This window comes from Pan troglodytes, chromosome 6, assembly GCF_028858775.2.
Source record: "Pan troglodytes isolate AG18354 chromosome 6, NHGRI_mPanTro3-v2.0_pri, whole genome shotgun sequence".
Lineage (NCBI taxonomy): Eukaryota > Metazoa > Chordata > Mammalia > Primates > Hominidae > Pan > Pan troglodytes.
Genome location: NC_072404.2, coordinates 159,630,446 through 159,649,253, shown reverse-complemented (window position 1 = coordinate 159,649,253; position 18,808 = coordinate 159,630,446). Strand labels below are relative to the sequence as shown.

Sequence of the window (18,808 nt, the reverse complement as noted above, 5' to 3'; positions counted from 1 at the left end):
CCATCCTAGTCTAGGTGATCTCTACCATGGAATCCTGCAGTGGTCTCCTTCCTTATTGATCACTTTGTCTAATCATTCTTTGCAAAACAACCAGAGCAACCTTTTTGAAGCCAAAATAAAACTTACGTCACTCCCCAGTTTGGCACCCTCTAATGGCTTTCCTTCACATTTAGCATAAAAGCCACACTCTTGCCTGCATCTCATGACCTGGTTTGTTCTCTCTTCCCCAGCCTGGGTGCCAGTTTCCCTTCACTCACTTAACTCTAGTCTCAGTGACCTTTCAGTTTCTGCCTTAGGCCTTTGTACCTGCTTTTCCTTCTGCCTGGAATACCATTTTTCCTGTCTTTCAGTGGATGTCCCACATTGTATTTTTTGAGTCTTAGCTTAGATGTTACTTCTTTAAGGAGGTTGTTTCTAATAACCAGATCTGCATTAGCATGACCAACCCACCAACAAAGCTTCTCCAGCACATCACCGTGTTTTGTTTTCTTTATTGCAATCATCAATGTCTGAAATTATTGAATGAGATTATTGAGTGTCTTTAAAAGCAGAAGTTGGGTCTCAGTCATTTCTATACCTGCCAAAACACAATCACATGCCTTAGACACAAATGGATCATCATAAAGTTTGGAAGGAAGACGGAGCGGGCTTTAAATATTGGTTCTGCTACTTGCTAGGTATGTGACCTTGTGTTTCACCTCTCTAAGTTATATTTTCTCATCTGTAAAACAAATAATGATAGAGAAAATAATAACTCTTCATAGGAATGTTGAAAGGACTAAATGAGATAGAGCATGTCCAGTGCTTGGCACACAGTGTAAGTAGTGGATGTTGTTACGGTGATGATTTTTATGGATACCCAAAATGTCAATCCCAATAGAATCCAAGAGTAGCCCATCTTAAGTGACTATCTGAGAGTCTAATATTGGTGACATTCTATAATATTGACTGTCATAGAGCCAATAAATAAATATTGTACCAAAAACTTAGCTGTGAATTTAGGCCTATATTCTTAATTAAGAAAAAGGTAACAGTGGAAAATCACTTCTGAGTCTTATAAATAGGAAATTGGATTTCCTAATGGGTAATTTAAAATACTTTGGGAGCATAAATACACCTGGAGCACTCAAGCTATAAGTTGGTGACTCAAAAACAAGGGCACAGAATCTTGAAATAAGCAACAGCAAATGAGCACTTAAGCACTTAAAGAGCAAATTGCACAAAATAAATTAATTCATTTAAATATGCATGAATCTTCTGAGTGGGGAATATGCTGAAATGGTGCTGAATGATTTCTTTTGTTACGTGTGTTCAGAAGTATTAATAATGCCTCACTTTGTGCTTTATACCTTTGAGGAGAACAAATCCCACAATCTTTTGCCTTTATAAATTGTTTTTAAAGTAATGGATTCTAAAACAGGAAATTCTAATCAAAGTATACACTGGTCACATTGATTTGGAAAAGTGGATAGGAAGTTTATCAGAGGATAGATGGATCCCTGAGAGAATGAAAAGTAGTTCTGATTACATCGTTAAAAAAAAAAAAAGTGAGGGTTGCCTTTGGGGAGGCTGATATTATTTTGCAGAAACTTCTTAAAAGTTAGAAACTTGCTGACCTTTTGCCTAAAATACATGCTAACATTTAACCAACCTCTCGGATACTGTGTGGCACAGCAATGTAAGTTCTAAGAATCAATATACTCAATTGTAGACCATAGTGTACGTTCAGGATATTTATCAGAATTACTAACTCAGTTATTTCAGCTCTCATCAGATCTCTTAATTTTCATTCTGGGCAGCACAAACACTAAAAATCTTGGTATTTTATGTCCTTGCATACTTAAAAACCAACTTTATGCTTACATAATTGAAGAAATAAAGAAAAAGGACCAGGGGAGGAGGCAGACATAATAGAAGCAGAAACAAACTCTCAATAAAAGGACTATAAGATGCAAAGCTATGCTCTCTTTGATCTTTTTAAGGAGAAGGATTTAAGGAAATTCCGATTCGCCATGCACATGGTGATGGCTAGGGAGCTTCCTTCCTTGGCCACATTTCGTCTTTGATGCCAAGGCAGTGAAGGGGAGCTTGGCAGCAGAGCAAGAGCTGGAACCGAAGAGACCTCAACTGTGGAGTGGATGGAGCTGAGAAAAGGATTTGGCAGCCCTGCCTGAGAACAGAAATAATCAAAAGAATTGCCAAGAACCATAAAACAAGAAGGGTAGGGATATGAGCTACACTGATTTGGTTTTCTGAACATGGAAAAATATTAAATCTATTCGCAGTCTGTTATTATGCTCATGTATTTCTATGAGTTTGTTATTACAGTAATTTCTATTTTGCCTTAGGGCTATGAATAGGATCAAGACAGATAAGTTTTGTTGTTGTTTGTTAAGTCTGGAAAAACACATGCTTGCTCACACAGGATTTAAATATGTGTAACTTATGTATAAATGCATATATCCCCATAGTTGAATATTTCCATTGATGCCAAAAGTTCATTATTTTTTTCTTTTGGGATGCAGTGATATGTCACAATTACAAATAATCTTAGAAATCTTTTGGAGCACTGTAGAAAGAAACAGGAGCACGTTCTGGGAACGTGGTGCAGCATTTGCAGAGTATGTCCTGATGGGTAAGGGATATGTACATCACTGGCATAGCAAGTAGAGGTGGTGGAAAGGTGAGAGACATGCTAGAAGTATTGGCGGGATCAGCTTAGGTAGGACCTTGCGTACCGTAACACGATGTTTGGATTTACTCTATAGGTAATGGGGAAAGGTTGTAAGCCGGGATGTGGGGAAATGCTCACCTCTGCATTTAACAAAGATGCCTCTGGAATCAGGTACAAGTTGTATTACAGAAAGATACAGTAAATAGATTATTTTGTTCCTTTTTAAAATCAGACCATATAGTAAACTAGAACCTTATCTCAGTTACCTGAATAAACACTCAAAAAAAGCATTTCTTACTCATTCTAAAAAGAAAAATCTATTGAGCACAATTTTTAAAACTTTTGGCTACATTAAATGTATTATCATCTTTTTCAATATGTATCATTTACCTTTAAAATTCCAAATTCACCTTCTGTGTCTGCTTACATGGAAGGGAGTATAAGGATGTTCTGTCTTCAAGGTTATGATTTGTGGAATTACTTGGTTGTTCCCAACAAACAAAATTCCAAATGTCTCTTCTCCTTGTGGGATGTGGTAAGACTTCATTTCTGTAATATATTCTGTGCTATTGTTCTGACCAAACCTGATGACCCAACGATCTTTTGTTTAAGGTGAAGTGATGTATTTTAAAGTCCAGATGTACCACAAATGAAGTTCTTTAGACATTAGAAAAATGTCACAATTACATACTCACCAACTACTCACCCACCTGACTGCATTTTACACTGCCTGTTACTGTTGCTAGAAGGATTATGCTTACAGGTAGAATTCACAGAGCACCTACATGAAATGAGTTAGTATGTACTTATGTAGGTACTAACTGTTCAATGATGCTTCTTTAAGAAGATATATCCTGTAATAAACTGAAAAGCAGGATCTTCAAGAACTTTCAGTATGAAATATTTTCCATCCACTGTTATGCTTCTAGTGATTAACTTGCCTTTTTAATAGCTCTGTGAGATGTTTTTCTAATCAGTGCACATGAGCTGTCATCAAAACTAGAATTCCTAATTCTGAGCCAAAACAGTTGGAGACCAACCAAATCAGGACCTTTAATAAGGCTTATAAGGAAAAACCATCAATCATTCATTCCCTCTCCCTGGCTTTGCATACATTATTGAAAAATTTTATCAAAGTTTTTATACTAAAAAGCCTTTTATGACATTTGAATGTTATACATACTAGCATGTAGTATTATCTAATCAAAATTTGATTTGCAAGGGTGAATCAGCTAATATATTCATAATTTTAATCCTGTTAACAACTCTGAAATTGGCTGATAATTACCTTAGGATTAGAGACTCTAATTTGTACATGGGCAATGTGTTTCCAGTCACCAGCTAATGTAATAACAATAATAAATTATACTTCTATCTTCATTGGGAGTGTGATGGACAGCTGAAATAGGATATTTCCACTGGAACTGAATATCAAACTTTTCCCCTAAATATTAAAGCCTTGTAAAGTTTCTGAACATTCAAGGCCACGTTTAGCGCTGTGCTAGTCAAGGCTTATCATGTTCCCAGTGGTTTTAATTCAGTTAAAATCTGTGCCTTAGTCTTATCAGCATCACTATCACTGTCAGCAGAGTTTCCTCAATGCAGCGCCAAACAAAACTGCCTCATAAACCACATGAAAGCCAAAAACTTGGCCATGTAGCTTTACCTGCATTTATAGCAGGCATCCATCTAATTCACATTGTCAGAGAGGCCTCATATAGAAAATTTCGTTGCCCCAAAATATTTCTAATGATGTGTTTTAAATCTATGCAATAAGAGTAAATTAATGATGTTAAGCCAAAGGATTTTAAACTCCTTCTTAAACTGCAGAAGGCTTTGCTTACCAAACTTTACTTAGAATCTTAAAGCATAACGATAGATAAGCAACTGTTTCGTCTGAAGTATAATACAAATGCTATCACATAGGGTGTTTTATCACGTAAGATCTTTAAAATCACTGAAATAAGTTCATAACATTGTACATGAATTTCACACTTTATGGACTATTTTTTCCTGCAAAAAATAAGAGCTCATAAAAATGAAGTGAATACTGAGTGCTTCCTTTTGTGTCAGCAACTCTTCCAACTGCTTTCTGTGAATTTGTCTCCTGTAATCTAACAGTGTCAAGTACTATTTTACAGGTGGGGAAACAGAAGCTTAGAAATATTAGCTTTGCTGCCCAGGATCACAAAGCCTATAAGCAATGGAGTTGGGATTTATTTTTTCCTCTGGCCATCTGCTGCCAAAGCCCATGTGCTTACCACTCATACACTCCTACTTACTGTAGAGATAGGATCTTTGACCAGCATCTCAGAATTCACAAGTCTGCTATGGAGAGATTCTTCTTTTCAGACATGCTTGAAGAGAATTTTGCAGAGCATTAATTGCCTGATGACTTTCTAATAAGCCCAAGGGCCAGGGGTTTTTTTTGTTTGTTTGTTTGTTTTTTCTTATTACCTTCTTTGATACCTCCTCACAAATTGCTGAAGCAAATGCAGTTAGAGCTGGATTCTCAACCCTGGCTGTGCACCGGGATCACCTGGGAGTCTATAGAAAGTACTGCTGCCTTGGTGCCACGTGTTGAGGGTCAAGGTAATTGGTCTCAGGTGTAGCCTAGATGCTGGGTTTTTGTTTTGTTTTGTTTGTTGAAAAGCTCCCTAGGTGTTTCCTGTGCAGCCAGGGTTGAGAGGGCTGCTCTGAAAGCTGAGCTGCTGTGCTCATGCATTGGCCTACGTAAGGTGTGCAGCTACATTGGTGCAACTGGCAGAGTAAGGTGGGCCACAAAAATGAAATCATTCTGTTTTCGTGTAACAGGATCTCTTAGTAATCCTGAGCGTTTAGTATCTTCATATCACTCCACAGAACCCAGTAATTCCCTAAGAATTCACAAATGGATTCCTGAACAACAGTCTAGGTGGTCCCGTTCATTGTATATATGTTTTATGACCCCTGGCCTTATAACATGTCTGTGATTTGAGAGGCAATACAGTCTCAAAGTCTGGAAAAGCACTGGAGCATAGAACATGGGACTGAAAATGGACAAGTTCTGTTGAAAGGAAACATTTGTTTATGTCAATTAACTGCAGTGGTAAAAGAAACCTGTTCTTTACATGGAGCTCTTAATATTTCTTTAGTAACCCACACTACAGCTTTTAGCCGGAGGACATGTCATATGTAACCCCTTCCTTATGACTGTGACAGAGCAAAATGGCTAGTGTCCAGGAAGGGAGCCACAGCCCTAGCAAAATATAAATAAATAAAGACCATAATAACTTACATGCCCATCACTAAATTATTATTAGCCAAGGAGTGGCAAGTAGATGAGCTGTTTTCTGTGATTGCATGTGCATGCAATTATGTTTCTGTCTAGAGTAATTAACTATTCACTTGTTTTCTTGGAAACAAAATAGATTATATACCATCACATGATTTTCACTGCAGAAAACAAATAGCTGTTTAGTGGTACAACATCCCCCACCCCACCCTCAAAAAATCCGTAAGTTCCTCCTCCCCCAATCTAATTTTGGCGTCTTGTGACTTTTAAAAATCATGATTATTTAGTTCTAAGTTCACTATGCTGTCATATTAAGGGTATTCCTTTTTTAAATTACAAATTAGAATTTATGTTGTGGCTTCCTGCTTCCTTTTTTCTCTTTCTACATCCAGATTACATTTGTAATTATTTTCTGCATAACTTCCTATGTCCTGTAGATAAGTTTTCTTTTTTCTGAGAATTGTGTTACAACGTGGATTAACAGAATCCTTGGAAGCATGAAGACAAATAATTGCCTACAAAAGACACGAATTGAGACAAATAATAATTGATATGCTTGAGGTCTAAGTTAATTTGTACCAGTAGCCTATAGGATTGTTTTTAGCTGGAGGGCAGAGAGCAGAATCCTCTTGGACAGCTCCCCACCTTGGTAACTGCCGACTGTGAATGCACAGAACAATGAGTGCTGAATCAGGGCCTCACTAAAAAGTTGTTGTTTTGATTTTTTTTCAATTAAAATACATCATGTGTGATATTAGAGTTACTGAAATTATTATGCCAAATGATGCATTGACCTTGTAGTAAATTTTGTGACTTCTTTAAGGCAAACCACTCAGCCGTGCACTGAAACCTGAGCTATAGAAAAAGAAGAGTAATGGCATTGCATTGACTGTCTGTTTGTTGGTTTTCTGATCCAGGCTGTTGCCTCCCAGGACTCTAAGAGCCCTGGGTCCTTGTCAGATTCCTTTCAGTACCTCAATTCCTCGATAATTGAAAAAATAAAATAATTGTGGTGAGCTGAGGAACTGTGGGTCAGGACTGATGTATTACATCCTTTCTTTCTCTGTGTGCCCAGATTGCCACCTGGCTTTCTCATCATTCTAGCACCCTCAGACTGCGTCTGGATCTGAAGCATCTGTCTCTGTATTATTCCACACTCTTGGTAAAAGTCACTAAGGTTCAGTTGGCCATATGAGTGGGAAATATGAGTGACTGCTTGAAGCAACACACTCTAAGGAAGGGAGAGAAAGAGAACACCTCATCTTCTCCTGTCAGTCTCTTAAAGTAACTGACTCAGACAAAAGGCAAGAGAGAGTAGCCATGGCAGTAGCTATTGCCGTGGCCTGGGCGACCCAGTGTTCATCAGCTGCAAGAGCTCAGTACAGCCTGCATGGCACAGTTTCACACAGAGCAGAAACAGCCAAGAGGGTGAGGACTGTAGGAGGACTGGGTTTTCTCAGCTATCTAAGATTTTTTTTTTTTTTTTCTGAGATGGAGTCTCAGTCTGTCACCCAGCTTGGAGTGACGTGGAGCCATCTCAACTCACTGCAACCTCTGCCTCCCAGGCTTAAGCGATCCTCTCACCTCAGCCTCCTGAGTAGCTGGGACCACAAGCATGAGCCACTATGCCTAGCTAATTGTTTTGTATTTTTGGTAGAGATGGGATTTCACCATGTTGCCCAGGCAGGTCTTGAACTCCTGATCTCAAGTGGTCCATCCACCTTGGCCTCCCAAAATGCTGGGATTACAGGCATGAGCCACCGTGCCTGGCTAGAATTTTTTTTTTTTAATTGAGAAACTTCAACTTGACACTCGAATTGCCATGATAATTAACTGCTTAGAATTGCCGTCCCAACTATATATGTTTCAGGATGTACCTGTAAAGAAAAGCCAGTCTGATGAATATGCGATTGAATGTCTGATCAACCGTGACTTGTTTTCTGGGCTAGAACTTGTTTTTTGCCAGAAAAAAAAAAAAAATAAGTGTAATTCAAGTGTATGGGAAAAGATACTAGTCCGATTCCTAAGGCATCGTTTGAATTGTTTTGTTCCTCCTTCTATAGTTCCATTACGTTCGCCATTAGTGACCCCTGCAGAAAGGTTAATCAATCCATCAGTCAATACAAGATAAAATAAAAGTCTGTGTTTCAGGACCCAAAGCCTGACTTTTCTCTTTCTTGGATACTTCAGCTGACTTCCAGCAGCTCCTTGCTCTGGCTCAAGATGACAGGCTCACCCTCCTTGGCATTAGAGTCCGACTGTGGTGCAGTACCTCTGACTTTATCCCTTCATCCTTTACCTTCAGCGGACATTAATCTGCCTCCCTGCAGAATGTTACTTAACTTCCTGGGGTAGGAAGTGAAACTCAAATGCCATAAAAAGCATGCCTTTGGTTTAGTCAGACCTAGAGCCCACAGGAATGATTTATAATGTATAGGTTTATCAATGAAACATTTTTCCACTTCAGGGAACAGACATTATTCTATTCCTGGCAATAAACTAAAATAGATGCTACAAGATAAACAGAATGATTTCACCAGTTCAGCCTTTGTGGGACCTAATACATTATAAGAAAAATTTCAAATAAATTACAAATTGGAGTTGTGTCCTGCAATTGTATAAGACGGTTGCCATTGCAAAGTGATTTCTGCTTTTAGAATGAATGTGGTTTTCCTACAGTTCAATGTGACACTTATCTGAGCCCGACAGTGATAGCAAGACTTATGAGCCAAGCCCACTGTTGGACCTGCAGTGCCATCTACAGAATAGATTGGATAATGTGGATTCTGTTTCTCTTCTGCACTTCAGATAATGTAGCCACAAGGGAAATAAGATGTGTATGTGTTTAGAATTAGCTGTGTACATACAGTAAGGCTTTGTTGCTACATAGAAAAATGGTTGCATATTTGCAAAATGCTGTTGCTGTACTTAAGGCTCTATTACCTAGACTCCTAAGGCAATGGAGTTTTGTGTTTCCTATTAAATTGATGAACTGGATAGCCCATTTGTTTCAAAAATTTGTTTGATAATCTGTGTAAGATGACTTTCTGGTTACCTTGAATAGATCGTATTGGAATGAATATTAGTTTCATTATTTATGTATTTATTATCTCTACTGCTTATATCTGTCTCCAACTGCCAGAACATAATCACCATGAGGGAAAGATTTTTATCTATTTTGTTCACTGATTTATTCCAAGTATTTAGAACAATGCCTGGCACAAAAGCAGGTCTTCAAATATTTGTTATTTGACTGAATAAATATAACTGTACTTTGCTAGTAAGTAGAACAAATGTGGAAAGATAGTCAGTTGAATTTTGGTTTGTATTTTTAAAATGGGCACACCTATACCTCTTCTTCCTATATTACTGTTGTACTGAAAATTACGTGAAATAATGGATGGAAAAGTGCTATAAACTATAGGTACTATAAAATTTAGGTATTTTCCCAAGAATCTTTTTTTTTCTTTTGGTAGAGCTCCAGAAATTTAGAAAATGTAAAACATCACCCCCATTTCCCCCCATAATTTCCTGAAGTACTTTCAAAATGTATATATCTGAGCCCCACATCACATAGGTTGGGGCCTGCCAGTGTTCATGTTTATTAAGAATCTCAGATGATCCTGAAGCATGCTATTATAATATTTGAGAACTTATATCATTAAAAGGGGGTTGAAATTGAATTGAATTCAAAATGGAAGTTACACCTTTAATATTATCCTCACCCATTATTCCTGATAGGAAGTTATTTCTGACTGGATATATTTCTTTGTCTTAAGGGAAATACATAATATTTTAATTGCTGTATATTATTTAGCTTATGGTATAGAGTATTACCTGACTTAAAAAAATAGAATAAAAGGATCTAGATGTATGTAGTAAATTAAGATCATTTTAGTACATCAAATTTATTTTAGAGAATTTTGCATATATTTCCCAAGGTAGGGTACAAATACTATATGAAGCAATATAAAAAGGAAGCAAAAGAAAACCAGCCTAAGTTTGTATAAGACGGACTTTAATTTTATTTAAGAAATTCCACTTGTTAATTTTGGTGCTAAAATGCTGTAGAGGATATTAATGTGCTTTGACATATTATAAAAATGGTTTTTTTGCATGGAGGTTATTTCTCTATTGTCTTTCTTAAGGCTTTTCTGAGAAATAAATAGGGAAACACCGTATCTTTCCCCAGATTTGCTAATTAACCATGTAAGAATTAAAACATTCTTTGTGTTATAATAGTTCTATAGATAGATATATGCTTTCATAGCACAAAAGTATCTCTTAGGCAAGTTAAATGCATTTTTACTTATTTTATATTTGGTTTTGTCTTGAGAACAGTGTCTAGGCTGAGTCATCATCTATAGCATTTGCTTCACAATATGAATGAATGGAATATATATTTACGCTAAAACAAAGAGGAATATTTTGGATAGTGGATAAAGGTGAAATTTAGAGTCAGATAAGCCTTAGATGCAAATTCTGACCCTACCACTGGACACCTTCCTCTAACTCACCTTCTAAGTATATTCATTATATTCATATATTCACACACACACACACACACACACACACACACACAGACATTTATTTAAGTGGTGTCCATGTACCAGGTACCACTGTGCTAACGTGCCTGTGATAAATCAAATTCAAGAATTCAAGGGCTCCTATGACATTCTGGGAGGGAAGTGATAATATACCAAGTATAACAAAAGTGTAACTATCAAGATAGACAGTATGATAAGTGCTATAGAGTAAATTAGCAAATTCAAAACACATAGAATAACGGAGGAAGGTCCCATTGATAATGTTTCTGTGAAAGATCCCTTTGGGGAGGTAAGATCTACAGAATGAGAAAGAACCCACCGCAAGAAGAGCTGAGGAAAGGGAATCTGGGCAGAGGGGGAACAAATGTAAAATGCAAAGGCCTTGGCGCTTCTGAAGACCAGTAAAGAGACCTAGGACAGGGAATAGTGGCTGAATTTGGTGTGGATATGAGAGAAAAAGGTAGGCAGGAGGGAAAACTGGTAGGCCGTCGCAGGAGGTGTGTGTTTTATTCGAAGAGCATTAGGGAATCATCTAAGGGTTTTAACCAGGGAGTGATGCCAGAGTAAACTATCCAAAACATCTTGTTACTCTCCTCCCTAAATAGCTGATGGATGCCCATTGCCTACCCAGAAGACGAAGCTCAAGCCCATTTACTAGGTCATCAAGTCCTTTAGGACATGGTCTGTTGTTAAATACTCACTCCTCACTATTTTGTGCCTTGCCCTTTTCAGTCCAGCAACAGCAAACTGCCTTCAGACTCCAGCACCTCCCAAATTGTTCCCACCTTCCTGCTGATATTTCTGCTCCTCTACCTGCCAATATGCTCTCGCTCAGGCCAGCTCCTCGCTTTTTCAAAGAGCCTTTCTCCCTTGTACTCCTACCCCGACCATTACAATCCAGAACTCACAGTACCACATGTATATTTAATGTCCTCATCTGTTTATGAGTTTCCCTGGGGACATGCGGAGAAAACTGCCAAGGAGTGAAGATGCTTTCAGTAAATGTTGCATGAAGATTTTGGGTAAACGTAGCTGTGCGTATTAATAAGTTTCATCAAGTGCCAAGGTAGCATAGTAGCACAGTCTTGAGTAGACAGTAGGTGCTAACTAGATCATCATTCACATTCATTCTCATTCCTTTCCCCTTGTCTGTCTGGCAAGCTTTTATTCCTCTTATCATGTGCAAGTACTTTACAATGGACACTCTGCCACTAGGCCTTGCAAAAAGGGGTCAAATCCTGGATCTGTCTCTAGAGGGCTTAGAGTCTAGCAGAGGAGCGGGAGCAGATTCATAAAAGAACAAGCAGATATACAAATGCACAGGAGATATACAAATGCACAGGACGAAGTGATAAATGAGATTATGAATAGGAAGAGCTAAAGTCTTGGACTGAAATGAAAGTCTCACCTCATTTGTTTCTTAGAAAAGAAGGCTGGAGAAAAATTTCACATTATTAAGCCTTCATTACTTTTCCAAAATATCCTGCGGCATGCTTACTAATGTATTATGAAATTCTTATGAATAAATAACTCTAATGTCACATCTCAAAATATGTGAACAAGGGGTATTTTTTCAAGTTCTTTTCTGCATATTTCATTTTGCATGTTACATCTAAGAAATGCTGTATAAACAGTTGGATATATTTATAGAATTGATGTACCATAAATCCCATTACTCCTTTAGATAATCATGCATAACTGCCGATGAGTGTATTAACCCATTTTTACTATATAAAACATCTTTAAATGGCTTCTAGTTTTATAACATACCCATGGTCAAAGCATTTTAAAGTCTGTAAAGATAATGTTCATAAAAACTAATTTGAGGCTGGGTGCGGTGGCTCATGCCTGTAATCCCAGCACTTTGGAAAGCCAAGACGGGCGGATCATGAGGTCAGGAGATCAAGACCATCTTGGCTAACACGGTGAAACCCCATCTCTACTAAAAATACAAAAAAATTAGCCGGGCATGGTGGCGGGTGCCTGTAGTCCCAGCTACTCAGGAGACTGAGGCAGGAGAATGGCGTGAACCTGGGAGGTGGAGCTTGCAGTGAGCTGAGATCGCACCACCTCACTCCAGTCTGGGCGACAGAGCGAAGACTGTCTCAAAAAAAAAAAAAAAAACAAACAAAACTAAAATACACAACAGTAAATTGATTCAAGTTAGATCTTACACATAGGCATTTGAGCCCCATTTTAATTGGCTTTAACATTACTTGTTCATTATTTAGTTTTGCAACAGTCTAAAAACATCCAATTGCTGAACATTGAAGGCATAAGAGATCGTCTTTCCCTGTCAAATAAAATTGCAAGTTCTAAGAAACATCAATATAAATATTACTCATCCCTGTAAGCTTAGCAAGCACAGTGCTCATGCATCCTGTTTGATCTGAAGAGCATCATAGTCACTTGGAAGACATAAGATCTACATAGATGAAGAAGACAGTATGTAGCAAAATACAGTTATGTATGTATTTCAGAAAATAGGTAGCAAGAAGTATAAGTATAGGAGAAATCACGGTCATGCTCTGGGAAGGCCTTTGAGTTGAGCCTTAGCAATTGGCTAAGATAAATAGGCGAAAAAGTGAAAGAGGCAAGTGAGAGAGATGGAAAACGAACATTCCAGGCAGGAGGGAGAATATAGATCTACATGCGGAAGCAGGAATGAGCATCCTGGCAACTGAGCAACCCACCTTCTCCTTCCACTTAAAATATCCTGGAACCTAATTATCATATTATTACAGGCTAAAGATAGGCCTGTCATACACCCCAGTGAAGGCAATTTTTATGCTGCTTCATATATAACAGGACTGAGGAGTACAGAGGTTTCAGCACCCGTTGTAGGGAAAGAACAGATCTGAGTGTGGGCTGAGAAAGGGGAGGAGATAGTGACCCGAAAATAGTACTTTGTCTCGACCAAAGTTTTCAAGTTCCTTGAGGGTATTTTCAACTAAGATGCAAACAGCAACTGATTCTTTTACCATAAAAACAAAAGAAATTATGTTAAATCCATCTGAGGTAACTCCACAGTTAATTTTTTTTTTGCTCCCCTTTTCTCCCTCCCATGCCATCCTTCAATTTAATGTGTTTAGTTAAGATTTTAAAATGGCAAGCATGAAGTGTAACAAAACATGAAGTTTCTTACAAAGTTTTTTAGCTATATTTATACATCCAATAGCAAGGCCAGCCTATGTGACATAGGCATCATTTAACTAGAGAAATTCTTATTTCCCTAGGTCTTTGTACCTTATTACAGTGAATTAATACAATTTAAGTCTTGCTAGAATTGTATCCTTTAACAACAAAATAATGTTGCTATCACCTAGGTGTTATATTATTTAAATATATCTTTTCAAAATAAATTGTGTTATACATAAATATTCAGGTAAAGGTTTACCATTTTAGCTGGATGTGGTGGCTCATGCCTATAATCCCAGCACTTTGTGAGGGCAGGAGTTCAAGACCAACCTGGGCAACATAGCAAGACCCCATCTGTTTTAAAAAATGTAGCTGAGTGTGGTGATGTGTGCCTATAGTCCTAGCTACTCGAGAGATTGAGGTGCCGGTGTAGCTTGAGCCCACGAGTTTGAGGATACAATGAGCTATGATTGCACCACTGCACGTCAGAATGAGACCCTGTCTCTGGAAAATAAAAAATAATAAAAGAAAGCTTTGACTTATTTGAGCACATGAGAAAGGGGAAGAGGAAGAAACCTTTATTAAATGCAGATTTAAATGCCTTGTGCAGTCTTAGGCACTATTTACTCATCATAAAAACCCTATAAAATAGCTATTAGCATTTTCAAATTAGAGATTGGAAAACAAACGTTTAGACAGTTCAAGGCCTTTAAACTAGGCCATATAGAGTAGAAAGTATATAAGCATGTGAATGATGCAACAAGAAGTAAACAGAAACCAATTCAGTATATGTCTGGCCAGTGAGGTATGATTCTGAGTCCACACACACATACACACACACATGCACACATGTGTGCACGATTATGAAAAGAGGCAGGAGACATTTCGGAATACAGGAAAAAAGGAAGGTCATTTAGTTTCCTGTCAGTGACCATCTTTAGAGCTTTTAGTATTTATGATGACACCCAAAAGGTGTCATGGATAAAGTGAACATGTAGAAATGTCAAAGCTAAGTGTAATTTTGAAAAGAACCTGATGTAAAAACTGCCGAGATAAAGCCCGGTTGGGAAAAAAAAAAAAAAAAAAAGGAAAAAACAGCAATAGGAAGATGATGATTGGGGAGATACATGAGCAAGAGCAGAGCGGAAGATGAATGGAAATATAAGGCAGCTTTGCATAATTATGCACTTCATGTGGTTATATACATAAAAAGAGACCATGCTTAAAACCACAGTCCCAGGAATGAGCACCCCAAAGGATTTGTGCCTTTTCTAGTCTGAAGAAATGTGGCATATGATGACCCATATATTCTGGTTGCCATGCGCTATTCTACCCTCCTTTACCCCTCTATAGGCATGTGATATGCGGGAGAGAGAACATGTATTACTCATTAAATGAAACATGAACAGGCGAGACATATATCTTTGATAGTGTTAGAGAATTTGTAGGCAATTATATTATAATCACTCTCAATGTTTCTGTGTTTCTGATTTTGGACTGTTCATGGGTGGTAGCTACTGCAGGCTGTGATTAAATGGATGCAAATGGTAATTGTAACTGATGAATGATTGATGATGGCTTCATTCTGTACTCCTGGAAACAGCCTCTGGCCTACCAGAAAAGTAACCTCTAACCAGAGAGCAATTAATGTAAACTATAGGCTCTAGCTTGTTTTCTCGGGGTGGCTGGGTAGGGTTGGGGGATATGGCGTGTCTTTGGAACATTGAGGCTGTCTTTTCTGGCCTGTGCCTTTCCCCAAGTCTTTTTACTTTCTGTCTCAGAGAATTGTTAGTTAGAGTGAGAGGGCTAGGAAAAGAATCTAGGATTTCAGCATGGTAATTCAGTCAAATATGGCTGGTTTCTCAAATAAAAGTACCTGAACTGGAAAGCTAGGCGGCCTAGGGGTGGATAGGGAGCCTGCACCTCTGGGTTGAAGAATCATTTGACCTACATTACAAAAAAACAAATACTTCAGTAGTACTGCATTTCCTAAAGTTTTACAACTGCTTATATAGATTATCTAATGCTCTTTAGATAACGTGATTTCTCAGCATCCTTCTAAAGTTGTGTGTGTGTCGGGGGAAGGGCAGACATATCTTGGTCACGTTTATTGACTACATTTGACTTCCTGAAGAACAGACATGAACAACACATATATGGGGGTGGTAATTTTCTTCTCTGCATCCAGAAAACTTAGTCCTATCTAGTTGGCCCATCTTTTTGAACTTTAGTCATACCTTGTAGATTCCAGTTGAAGTGAGGTTGTTAAGACAAACATAAACATGATGAAAAATTACTTAGAATTTAAGAATGCCAAGAAATTGATGTATTAAATGAGGTTACTGGAGATCTATTTATGAAATGGGAGCGTTCCCTGACCCCCTCACAGGACTTCTGACAGGGGCATGGCTCATTTGCTTAGCCCGCACCCCCTTACAGGACATGGGGCATGCAGATGGGCCAGTGCAGGAGCTGGGCCAAGTGCTTCTGGGCTCTGGCCCCACAGTAGCATCTAGAGGTGTGTTACAATTAATGCTCTTTTAGCAATTGCTATCCATGGATGGCTAAGTGTTAAACCAGCTCAGTGGAAAGTTAGGGTGACATCCTTTTACACCCTGCCCTCTTGGTACCCGGGTCCTTGTCTGGCATCCAGGAAGAATCAGGTCATATGGACTTGAAGGATAGTGAACGTGGGGATTTTACTGAGTGATGGAGGTGGCTCTCAGCAGAATGGATGGGGAGCTGGAAAGGGGATGGAGTGGGAAGATGATCTTCCCCTGGAGCTTGGCCATCCCACAGCCAATCTCCTCTCTGACTGTCCCCAGCCAAACACCTCCTGATGTTCAAATGCTCCTTCTCTTTTCTCCTTCTCTGCTGTACCTTTCTGCTGCTCTTCTGTTCCTCTGCTTGTGGAGCTTAGGGTTTATATGAGCACAGGATAGGGGTGTGGCAGGCCAGAGTGGTCTTGGAAAAGGCAACATTTGAGCATGAAAACAGGAATGCCTATTCCCACTTAGGGCCACCAGGTTTTCAGGCTTGAGGTGGGGGCCTTTGCCGGGGAAGCACCCTCTTCTACCCAGAATTTCCTTGCCTCCTGTCCATATCACTATTTGCTGTGTTATCTGCTAGTTCATAGTGATAACCGTAGACTAGAGAAGGATAGAAATAGGAGTTTGGAGGGGCAGCCGTGAGAGAGCAGAAATCGGCCTGGAATCAGAGGCTCTCAGTTCTAGTCACATCTGCTTCATAGTTGAGTTATATGGCCTTGAAGAAACCTATATTTCCTGATTTCCTAATATGAGAGTCTTTTCCCCTGCACTCCCATGGCCTCCTTTGTTCCACAAAGAGATTGGCAGAATTTGCATTAAGTCAATTGAAATAGAATACCAAAATGGAGAAAGAAGTCAAAACCATGGTGAAAAATCCGACCACAAATATGTAGGACAAAAATCAAATAATCTTATGATGCAGGGTTGTTGCTAAGTTCAAAAAAGATAATATATTGAAAGAAGTTTATACTTTAAAGGTATTGACTGGGTGGTATTTCAGATAGATACAGATTCAGCAACAAAATCTTGGAGCTGAATAAGACTCTTACTATTTACAAGGTTTGGTTCGGTTTATATTGTTTCATAAATAAAAGTATTAACTAATGCCTTCTTGTCAAAATAGGATTTTGATTTTAGTAAAAATTCAAATACTCATTAATAGTCAAGGAGGAAATGGACTATATGTGCCCAAAGTGTCATAGAAAGAAGACAGAATTAAAAATAAGATTTTAAACAATATATGTCTTAAATTCTTCATGTCTCATAAAAGCCTCATAATTTGCTTCATATTGGATCTGATTCTGTCCCTCAAACTATGGAGTCTAAGTCTGATCTTTCTAGCACACACCACATGTTTGAAGTCAATTAACGTGCCTTGGTTGTGAACATGTATTTAAGGTAAATATCCCTAATTTCTTTAATGATTCTTCATATAATGTTTTCTCCAGATACCCTCAACACACTCTCCTGTGGACATGTGGCAGTAGTCAAAGTCTCTCTTAAAATGTGTTGCCAAGAACTGATAATGGTGCTCTAAAACTGGATTGATGAGTACATAGATCAATAGGTTGTTACTATCCTTTTTTGAACCTTACGGTTATTCTTCCATATCACTTAAGAGTAGCTTTTTTAATAGTCACATCACACCACTATCAACTCATACTGAGCTTACAGTCAACTAAAACTCTTGTGTTTCTTTCATATGAGATACTGTAAGTCAGGCCTCTGAGATACTGTAAGTCAGACACCCTAACCTTGTGTTACTATTTTAAATGTAATTGCAAGACCTTATTACTGTCCCTATTTCATTTTATCTTGATAGTTTCCTAGAGCCAGGGAAATTTTTTTTAAGTTTGTTTTGACATGATTTTTATGTTAGCTGGCACATGCTCATTAAAGAAAATTTAGAATGTTAAAAAATTAAATATGATGTATCTTCAAAATTAAAATTTAATATCAGTAATTATATCATTCAAATATAACTAATAAGAGCAGTTTTTATATATTCTCATTCTTCCTATGTGTATAGTTATGCTATATATACAGCTTTTAATGCTGTTTTAAAACAGACTTAGAAGCATATCATATGCTGCCATATAGTCCTCATGGTGATATATTTATTACCTACACAATATTCAATGCAATGTAAATTTGTGTTTGTTTCCTTTGAACAGTGAGCATGCTTTTACTATTATAAATAACGCTGTAATAGACATCATCATGCAAGAAGTTTTATCTGTGTTTAAGATTTGTCCTCTTAGGATAAATGCTCAGAAAAGAAATTACTGAGCCAAAGATAATGAATTCTAAAAATGTCATTTCTACCACTTAATTAGTAGTAAGTGTGGAGACAGACAATGCATAGACAATATGCTTAGCCTCTAAAACACTCTTTACTTCTATTTTCATTACACATGTAATTACTTCTTCAATATGCGCCTTCATTGAGAGCGTATCCATTAGGATTCAGTCCAGTTGAAAGAACAAAGGCCCAGGATCACAATGGTCTAAACACAGGAAGGGTTTCTTTCTCCTGTGAAAGCCCATTCAGGTCAGTCTAGGGATGATCTCGTGGTTCCACTTCACACAGCTGTCAGGGACATGCTTCTTCTGCCTTGCTGCTCCA

The 18,808-nt window shown here is 38.0% G+C and overlaps 1 protein-coding gene across 25 annotated transcripts in view; it reads left to right on the top strand.

Annotated features, from left to right (window-relative positions):
* Positions 1-18,808, top strand: part of TPK1 (thiamin pyrophosphokinase 1) — a 384,685-nt gene that overhangs the window by 314,914 nt on the left and 50,963 nt on the right. Inside the window, exon 9 of one of the 25 annotated variants that reach the window (XM_063815721.1) lies at positions 1,983-2,221. The exons of the other annotated variants lie outside the window; for them this stretch is intronic. Coding sequence (XP_063671791.1) covers positions 1,983-2,032 — 50 coding nt within the window. The 3' untranslated portion in view covers positions 2,033-2,221. Of the gene's footprint in view, positions 1-1,982; positions 2,222-18,808 lie in introns of those variants that run through there. 25 annotated transcript variants of the gene reach the window in all.